This window comes from Bicyclus anynana, chromosome 16 (genome assembly GCF_947172395.1).
Source record: "Bicyclus anynana chromosome 16, ilBicAnyn1.1, whole genome shotgun sequence".
NCBI classification, from domain to species: domain Eukaryota; kingdom Metazoa; phylum Arthropoda; class Insecta; order Lepidoptera; family Nymphalidae; genus Bicyclus; species Bicyclus anynana.
Window position 1 is genome coordinate 6,881,688 of NC_069098.1, and position 10,065 is coordinate 6,891,752.

Sequence of the window (10,065 nt, forward strand, 5' to 3'; positions counted from 1 at the left end):
TATGGGATTGTGATCAAGATCTGTCCCAAGATTCCCATACATTTTTCTAGTTTTCGAAGCGTTGTGTGCAAAATATTATTGGACGATTGGATGATAATGTATGTCAAATTACCTAGAATATCATTTTGAGGCAGCCATTTTGATATATAAACATTCTTCGATTTGATTGGCAGAGAGTCTGAGTCCCATTTCCAAATAACTCTTTGACGAAGTTTTTGAATGGCTCCTGTTATAGCATCTAATTTTTCGGGTGCAATAGACGTACATCTTAATATTGTTCCAAAACTTATATAAATAACCCCATATTTGGATTCGTCTATAAATTTTGAAAGTGCCTTGAAATAAAAATAAAATTGTTGAATATTTTAATGAAACAGAGTTATCATAATTAGATAAATAATTACTCACCATTGGTAATGGTTTCACTTTAGCCACATGGAAACCTCCTACTGGTATGACATTAGTAGGCAAAATGTAAGGAGAAAAAAGCACAAAATGCTCATAGAGAAGTAAGAATTTTATTTCCTTCCCTAGTTCTTCAAGAGGTGGTATGTTCTTTAAATACTGTGAGATTATGTATTGATCCATACGTTGTGATAAAATTCTGACGATATAATGATAGTATACAGTGAATATAAGTCTTTCTATTCTTTGAATTAAACTTGTCTTCTTTCCCCCGTTTAGTACCTGACATGGTGTAAATGCTGGGTGCTGTGGTACTCCGAATCGATTGTAATGAAACGGCATCAAGGAATGCGCAGTAACTCCGACAACTGGAGCTTTAAGTTCGTGAGTTATGCCTAAGGCACAGTCACTAATAAATTGTTCTATTACTACCACGTCAAATTTCCTGTTGTTATTCCATAAATTCTGAACATTCCCATCCGATAGTAACGCCTTGCAATTCCCGTTACCCAGAAATGCTAAATACATGCTTCTATAAATTATTTTGAAATATGAAGGATTGTCTATTGCCATATAGTTTTCGTAACTGTTTTCTTCACTTTTGAGGGATATGTCATGATAGTTTTCTATTGGGATCTTTTGTGGAAAATAGGATACAACTGTAACATTATGCCCTCTACGCGCTAAATCTTTCAGCAATGCTTCATGAGCAATAAAATGGCTTTTACCTTGATATGGAAAAATTCCCAATATATTTAATAAATGCACTTGATGAACTTGAAATAATATTGTTGTACAAAATATTAGTAATTTAAAAGCGAACATGTTGCAAGAAAGTCCAAGTGATATTGAACGTTAAGTTTTATGCCATCCTTGAAAAATCGTGTCAATGTTATGAGTCAATTAATAACTATTTCATTTATAAACATTTAAGTAATGTCGTTAAAAATTTACGAGGCTTATATAAGAAAACGATACGTTTGTAACAAATTATATTTATTAATAAATACTTAAGCCAAGTCACCAGTCTATTAGTATTTTGCAGTATAAGTATCTATGCACTTTTCAATATGTAATTCTGCAAAGTTAAAGCCGTTTAGTACCTATAACTAAAAATAATTATTTATTTACAAAACAAAAAACACTAGTTTTCTCTCCAACGTCTCTTCACATTGACTTCAAATACTTTAATTATTCAAACTTAACAATTTTCTGTCTTCTTTCTTCAGAAACCGTCTCGTCAGTTGTTGTATCGTTTCGGCAACAACAACAGCAACATACGTTCAATATTTTGCACAAAACGTACAGTAGAATGTATGAGACAAGTCCAACGAATGCCAACACATCAAGCTGGAGTTGTTGGTACCACGGTACACCAGCAGATGTCGCTACTAAGTTTGGTGTTCCATTGTAACGTGCTACGTATTCGATCCAATAGATGGCGCTCTCAAGTGGCGACATCGGACGGTCGTGCCACTTTCGGGAAACGAGTTTCGCTTGTTGTTGCCATCTAGAAAAAATAAAAAATTAATTGTTAGGCAAGCAAGTAATTCGACTTCTTTTTTCTGTTCTCTACAAGTTAACCCTTGACTACATTTTCACCTGATTGTAAGTAAGTGATGATGCAATCTAAGATGGAAGCGGGCTAACTTGTTAGGAGGTGGATGAAAATCCACACCCCTTTCGGTTTCTACACGACATCATACCGGACCGGAACACTAAATATCGCTTGGTGGTACGTCTTTTCCGGTAGGGAGGTAACTAGCCATGGCCGAAGCCTCCTACCAGCCAAACCTGGACCAATTAAGAAAACCACAATCGGCCCAGCCGGGGATCGAACCCAGGACCTCTGTCTTTGTAAATCTTTGTAAATCCACCGCGCATACTACTGCGCCACTGCGTTTTAATGACCAAAACGTGATAATGGTTTATTATTATGGACTACAGTTAATAAATTTTATGTTGTACGACAGGTTACAGCAGAAAATTACATTAATAATAAAGTAGGTGTCTACCCCCTATTGCTGTTTTATTTTCTTTTGGATGTTGGCTTAGATTATTTGCTTGTTAAAACGTCCATCATGATATTTTATTTAAAGGAAAGAAGAATAATATAAGAGAATAAGCCGACGATCGGCAACACCAAAAAAACTGTCTGAATTGTGTGACAATATCTTTATGTAGATATTATACATTAACGCGAGCAAAGCCACAGGCAAAACTAGTTCTAACAAAAAGAATATACGAAATCGTGGGCGCCCGCTTACTTAATCAAATATAATTTATTTGATTAAGTAAGCGGACGCCCATGATTTCGTCTATTCTCTAATTCATTTTAACTTTCTGTTAGTCTGTCAAAAAAAAAAACAAAAAAATGATTCCACTTTCTAGTGTATATTAATTTACCATGTTTACGAGTTTAAATAAAAAAGAAACACGACGCCATAAAGAAACTAAACACACATCAATATAGTTATTTTATTTTTGAAGAGCAACCAACACTTGCGGGGCCGTGCGAAGTATTCGTGAAGTGTTATATCAAAGCTTCCCAAGAGTTTGTGCGAGTGCCTACTCGTGTCTTAACACGTAACTTTACACTTTCATGCTTATGTCACACTTGTGTATAGAAGTACCCTACGCACATAATGGGTAAATGCCTGGCTTTGAAATAGTTATCTACTAACTTCTGACATTTACGTTTTGATCAATTTAAATGGTAGTACACCGAGTGTGAGCATTATTTCTGGATCAGATTAATTTTATTATCATCATTTTTCAATGATATTTGATGAAGGTTTGATGACAAATTATGCAAGAAAAAGGTATCTCTCCCATCCCCTGTTTCTGTACTATATCCCATCTCATGTTTGTGAGTCTGCCTCATTGGTTCCTTGGTTGGCTGGCTAAAACGTAATTTTACACTTTCATGCTTATGTCACACTTGTGTTTAGAAGTGCCCTACGCACATAATGGGTAAATGCCTGGCTTTGAAATAGTTATCTACTAACTTCTGACATTTACGTTTTGATCAATTTAAATGGTAGTACACCGAGTGTGAGCATTATTTCTGGATCAGATTAATTTTATTATCATCATTTTTCAATGATATTTGATGAAAAATGATGCAATCGCTCATTGCAGTAACAAACAAGTAGAACAGCAGAATAAACATACAGACAGACAGACAAAAATTTTACTGATGGCATTTTTGGCATCAGTATTGATCACTAATCACCCCCTGATAGTTATTTTGGAAATATATTTCATGTACAGAATTAACCTCTCTACAAAATTATAAGTTTATATGTATATACCTACCTCATACATCGATTTTAGATCTGCTATGAAGCAATATCAGTAGCAATATGTCCCCTCTAGGTCTAGTCTATGTAAGTAGGTCACCCAACCATCAACTCTTAATTGTGCTTTATACTCACGATGGATCCAAAACTTCATTAATTGCGTCTAATAGCAGTTCCCTCCGCAAATTGTCGTATGTTATTAAATTTGCTACTCCCGCATCTACCAGGGCAGCAGCATTGCCGTACTGGTCTCCGAACAAGGGAATGGCGACGACTGGTATACCAACATCCAACGCTTCGATAGTGCTGAGTATCCCAGCGTGCGAAATGAATGCTTTCACGTTCTCGTGTTCTGGAAAGTAGAGAAATTTCCGTTACGTTCGGTTCATTACCTATACTTAAAGTATGCTAACAGTAGATAAATTAGAACTGGATGAATGTTTATATTGTGAAAAGCCTTTTTTTTTGATGCAGATACAATTTTTGGATAACACAAATAATATTTGTAATGTTTCGTAGTTAAACTAAAACAAGTATAACTAACTAACAAAATGTAAGTGAAATAAAGTAAAATGGTAATTTTGATTTCTGAGAGGTATTTTCGTATTTGTTGCTCTCTCTATGACATCTTTATGACTCTCTTTCGTATCAACGCAACGAAAGAGATAGCGGTATTTCCGGTTGCGCCGCCATTGGTTGAATTTTCTCTGTTTATCTTCACAAGTTTATCTGGTTGGTCGCATGTTAGCGACACAGATATTCGTAAAATTGCATTCAGGTGTTCTGAGTTTTGCGTTTACACGTTCTAAGTTTTGCGTTTTAGGCTAAGTTTGTAATTTATGTCACCGTGCGATAGCAATAGATAGATAACCGCTTACTTAAATTCTGGTGGAACCACATTGACAGAGAACACGAAACGCATAATACAGGAATAAGAATGCTGAGATGCATCTTGTCTGCGCTGGCTCTTATACTATTTATTGCAGGCATAACAAATAAAACGTTATCTTAATTAGATAACTGCGACCGACCTCTGACCTAACAAATATTACTATATTACTTGTATCTGAATTATTTAAATAATACTGAAGATAAAATCCGATCATCCACCCGTTGGGTTATTCGCTGACACAATGACCTTCGGAGAGTATAGTCAACTGGGCCTGAAGTTAAAATAAAACTAATGACAGTAGTTTGATAGCTTGCGATGGTTAGTTCTTCGTCATTTCTACTACCATAGGTAAAGAAAGAAAGAAAGAAAAAACATTCATTTAAAAAATTGTGCCATACACCACAATGCCTAAGTAAGCACTATTGTAGTGTCTAATGCTTCAACCATCTGAACAATTGAAAATGTTAACTAAAGTAGTTACTAAAAAGAAGTATGATAGCCCAGTGTTTATGGCCTCGATACGGAAGGCGTAGGTACGAATCCGGTCCGGGGCATGCTTCCATTTACTTCCAACTTTTCAGTTATGGGCATTTTGAGAAATTAAATATCACGTGTATCTTATTGTGAAGGAAAAACATCGTGCGGAAACCTGCACGATGGTGGAACCACGTAGGTCCGTGAGAATTTTCTCTACGTGTGTAAAGTCTGCCAATCCGCATATGGGTAGCGTGGTTGACTATAAGCCTAATTAATTTGTAATTAAGTAATAATTAAATTGAAATCTATACTAATATTGTATAGACTTTGTGAGGTTGTAGGGCAGATTATTTCTGTATCTACTAAACTAAATTTGAAAAAATTTTATCCCTGTATTCCCACGGGAACGGCAATTACAGTGACGAAACCAGGAGGCTTATGCTAGTAACACATACAGTGTTAAGCCGGATTTATATTTGTCTGACTTGTCGTGTCGTGACGTATCAGTGTGCCTAGTGGGAGTTTTCAATATTTTCATACTGTTACTATGACGTTGACGTAAACGCAAATTTATATGGAATTGAAATAGATGTGCAGTAGTGCCACTAGATGGCTCTGTTTCAATTCCTTAGAAATTCGCGTTTACGTTACGTGACAGTAACAGTATCAAACTGCCACTAGGCCATCTGAACAGAAACGGTATCGTACATTTTATACGACAACGTTTACACTTATGTGTTGTGACTTGTCGTGATAGCTTCTGATGTGGCGCATACAAAATGTATGATACCCACAGATATAAGAAGTAACTAGATTTATAATGTGTCAATTCTTTGTATTGAAACCAGCGTACCCGGGGCGTGGCCTAAATGGCTGTTTAATATTTAGTGAAAAATGAAATATGTCACCCTTACTTTAGAGTTGAATATTATTTATTCCTTCTGACACAGAACAAAACAAGACTGCTAGTACATGTGCGGTCACGCTTGCGTTGTTCCGCACACCCGGGTGTACGCGGGCCACGCCCCCTTGCTACTTCTATTGCTAAAAGCGTTATCTTTTAGCGTTGTCTGTTCTGTGATGATACCGATTTTGTTCTGATGATTCACGACACGACACGTCAGACAAATATAAATCCGGCTTTACTAGCATAAGCCTTGTGCTATTAAAAAGGCTTTATACTTACTCAAAATGTCATATTGTGGCAGCCATTTCATAGTCATTATGTTTCTTGGCAGATTCTCTAAATTAGCTCCATCCCACTTCCAAAGTACTCTGAGAGCCAATCGTCTGAATGTGGACACTAGCTCGTTTAGTTTATCTATGGGCAGCGTGGAGTCCTTGACAGTAGAGCCCAAGTTTACATAGATCACGCCATGCTCAGCTTCGTTTATGAATCGCTCAATTTCCTGAAACATTACAGTTTCATAAATTAGTCTCGGTGCTTTGTTTAGTAAGTTAGTTTTCATCTTTGTTGGTTACTCCTTGTTCGTTGTAACTGTACTGCAGCCCTTCATGATCTGTTTACCAACAAACGAAATCTATACTAATATTATAAAGTGGAAGAGTTTGTTTGTTTGTTTGTTTGATTGAACGCGCTAATCTCAGGAACTACTGGTCCGATTTGAAAAATTCTTTCAGTGCTAGATAGCCCATTTATCGAGGAAGGCTATAGGCTATATTTTATCTCCGTATTCGGGAACGGGAACCATGCGGGTGAAACCGCGCGGCGTTAGCTCGTGAAGGTAGAAAACAAATCATTTCATAACTTAATTATTTATATTATGTATTGTTTGTTTATAAATTGTTATTAAAAATTATAGATTTCTAATTATTCCAAGCTTACTAATCGAATTTATTTTTATTCGTTTAAAAACAAGTTAATTATGATTATTATTAGATGTGAAATAACTAGCGATTCATACCCTAATTTTTAATTTGTTTGTTGGTAAACAGTACACACAGAGTAGCTCTGTAGTATAGGTATATCCATTTTTTATGCTAGATTCATATTACCACCGTAATACTGTAATAATAGAAAACGGAACCCTTATAAGATCACTTTGTTTGAGATGATGGTATCAAGTTAAAATTTAAACCGCATAAGTCTACGGTCCCATGTAGTTGTAAAAAAATAAAATTTGTGGGTTTACATAAAATAAATACATATTGTTGGAAACTGTTTAATTGTGTGAATAATATGCAATTGATTAAGTTTACGGTGATGTTGTGGTTTTATTGAAATAATTAGTGAGAGTAATTAAATATTAAAAACATATTTTACAAAAATATCGAATTTCGATATCTACACGTACGTTTCAATATCGAACTATCGATATATCGTTCAATAAATAGATAATATGGATATTTCTAAATAATAATATTGATATTTCGATATTTAATCAACAGCCCTAACGGTTGCTATATTCTACCTACTTATCAACGAGTTCCTATTGAAAAAGTCTCACATATTCAAGCAGACAGATATCAATTTTTTAAAAATGCCTATTCAAGGCTGTACACAAGAAAACAGCTGGTTAGTAACAACTTATTTATTAACCTCGTTATTGATACAATTTGGGAGGAGGGTAGTTTAACAAAAGTTGTTACTAGCCAGATGTTTTTTCCAGAATCGATAATTTTCGTAAATAAAAAAGTTGATCGTCTCATCGAGTCACGAAAAATTAACTTGATAGTAATCAGTTGTACAAAATGTTCTACGGATCCCTGACTACTGTACATAATACTTACCACACCATATTACTATACTCGTATCGCATCATAAACCTACCTATTGTGATTAAGGACACACATAAAGATAAAAATTATCTTTTAACTACCTATCTACCTGCCAATATTTTTTGTAAAGATCTTAGATAATAATTATTATCTTTTTTCTCTGTTTGCTTGCTTCTGCTTCCTGTTTTGTAATTATAAAATGCGTTTCAATTATATTAATTAAGCTTTTAGTTTATTTCCACTGTTTCACTTTTTAACGAGAATCATCAGAAAAAAATCAAAACGATTAGATATAATCCGATGATTCAGAATAAAGTCTGCCTACCTACATTGTACACAAGCATTATGTCATAAAAACGTGTAGGTAGGTAATAAAATAAAATATTGAACGCAGTACGTACCGTGGGGATAACCTTTGGAGGTCTAATGTGTATTCCGCCAATGTCCACGACGTTATCAGGGCGCGCGACGCCGCCAAATACTGATTTGTGTGTGTTTACAAACACCAAGCTCGCATTGGACGCTATGCTCTCCAGTGTATCCAGATCGTCCCCCAAATACTTGTATAGATACACATGATCTGTCACTTGCGATCCAATGTAGTACACCCAATTAGTAACATAGTATAATATGAAGCTTTTCACGCGGTCAAAGAACCACGGCTGCTTTCCAAAAGGTAGCAACGACTGGGGCACGTATGCGGAATTGAAATTAATCCCCAATCTATTATAATGCCATGGATGGAGCGGCTGAGGGTTAAACCCAATGTACGGCGCGCTCAAATTTGCCGCCAGTGCGATCGCGCAATCACTATTATAAGATTCCACAATTATCACATCGAATCGAGGACGACTTCTTATCATGTGTATCACGTCATGATTGTTCATAAGCGTCTTGCAGTCGTCGTTCCCCGCTTTAGTCGACACTAACGTCTCGAAAGGCACTCGCGATATCTCATTCACTATAACAGATTCGAAAGACAGTCCTTTGTACACATGTTTATCACTGAGTTGCACATCCCGATAGCCGGCCGGCGGGTCGGGCATTAGAAAGTGGCTTATGAGGGTCACATCGTGTTCCCGATTTGCTAGTTCACGAAACAAACCGCGGTACGTGAGGTAGTTGTTTCGATCTAGGGACGGGAATATTCCGAGTATTCTGTAAGCTTCCGCGGCGAATATTTGAGCGACGAAGTAATACACGAGGGCGAGTTTTGTCATTTTGTACGTTCGTTTTGCAGCGCTGCGCTGTGGTTACTAGGCCGTTGCGTTGATACTCGATGGTAGCTTGCGTATCCAACTAATAATAGGTAGATGCTATGAGGTAATCGTGCCGCTGACGGCAGACGCTGACGCTGTTGTGTCGTAAGACCCAGAAATATTCGGTGTTTGCGCGCGACGTCATTGAACGTGACCCCATTTTCATGTTTTAATGATCTTTATTATAGTACTTATAGTTAGGTATTACGCGATAAAGAGATAATGTTTTACGCACTACTGGTAACTTAGTGATTATATTTTACTCTGACTACTTTGTTCTTTTATGTTGTTTTAAAATCTGTAATTAAACTTCGTGAAACGTACTCGTAGTTTGTAATATTTACCATACAAAAAATTACTTCAAGAAATATTTATATTTATAACCTACAGGTTGATAAATAAAAAATGAGGGTGGGCGTAGGAAATGAGTCCGGATTTTTTTTTAATTTACCTACAAATTTACACAGAACTTTGCTTTAATTTTATTAAGACCTCTATGTGAATTTATCTGTACCGTAGCTCTCGATGTAAATCGATTTAATCTCTAGGTAAATCGATTTAAGGCCGGGTTTTGTATTTGAAAGTTGCTTTTCAGCTGTTACAAGAAAGAAGAAAAGTTTCATAGAAATGTTTCATCAAAATCTGTTCAGCCGCTTACAGGATAGGGGGGTATAAAATGGGGATATTTGATCAAATCTATACTAATATATAAAGCTAAAGAGTTTGTTTGTTTGTTCGTTTGTTTGATTGAACGCGCTAATCTCGGGAACTACTGGTCCGATTTGAAAAATTCTATATTATACCCGCACCCCTACGGGAACGAGAACCATGCGGGTGAAACCGCGCGGCGTTAGCTAGTATATAATAATATTCGAATGAGGTATTTGGAAGAGTATTACAGGCCGGAATCAAACCCAAGATCTCTCGGTGTTGAGTCTAATCCTTTAACGGTGGATCTATTGAAGTTTAACTACAGTGTAAGTACTAAAAC

General features: G+C 36.1%; 2 protein-coding genes across 2 annotated transcripts; both read right to left on the reverse strand.

Moving 5' to 3' along the window:
* Positions 1-74: 74 nt before the first annotated feature.
* LOC128198841 (UDP-glucosyltransferase 2-like) lies at positions 75-1,244 on the reverse strand. Its single transcript, XM_052886123.1, has one exon. It carries the CDS (start codon positions 1,228-1,230, stop codon positions 121-123), a length of 1,110 nt encoding a protein of 369 aa, XP_052742083.1. The 5' UTR covers positions 1,231-1,244; the 3' UTR covers positions 75-120.
* A 140-nt stretch (positions 1,245-1,384) lies between these two features.
* On the reverse strand, positions 1,385-9,141 carry LOC112052359 (UDP-glucosyltransferase 2). The gene is made up of 4 exons (XM_024091399.2): positions 8,217-9,141; positions 6,263-6,485; positions 3,843-4,059; positions 1,385-1,915 (listed from the first exon to the last, which is right to left on the reverse strand). Exons 1-4 carry the CDS (start codon positions 9,033-9,035, stop codon positions 1,597-1,599), a joined length of 1,578 nt encoding a protein of 525 aa, XP_023947167.2. The 5' UTR covers positions 9,036-9,141; the 3' UTR covers positions 1,385-1,596.
* Positions 9,142-10,065: the final 924 nt, after the last annotated feature.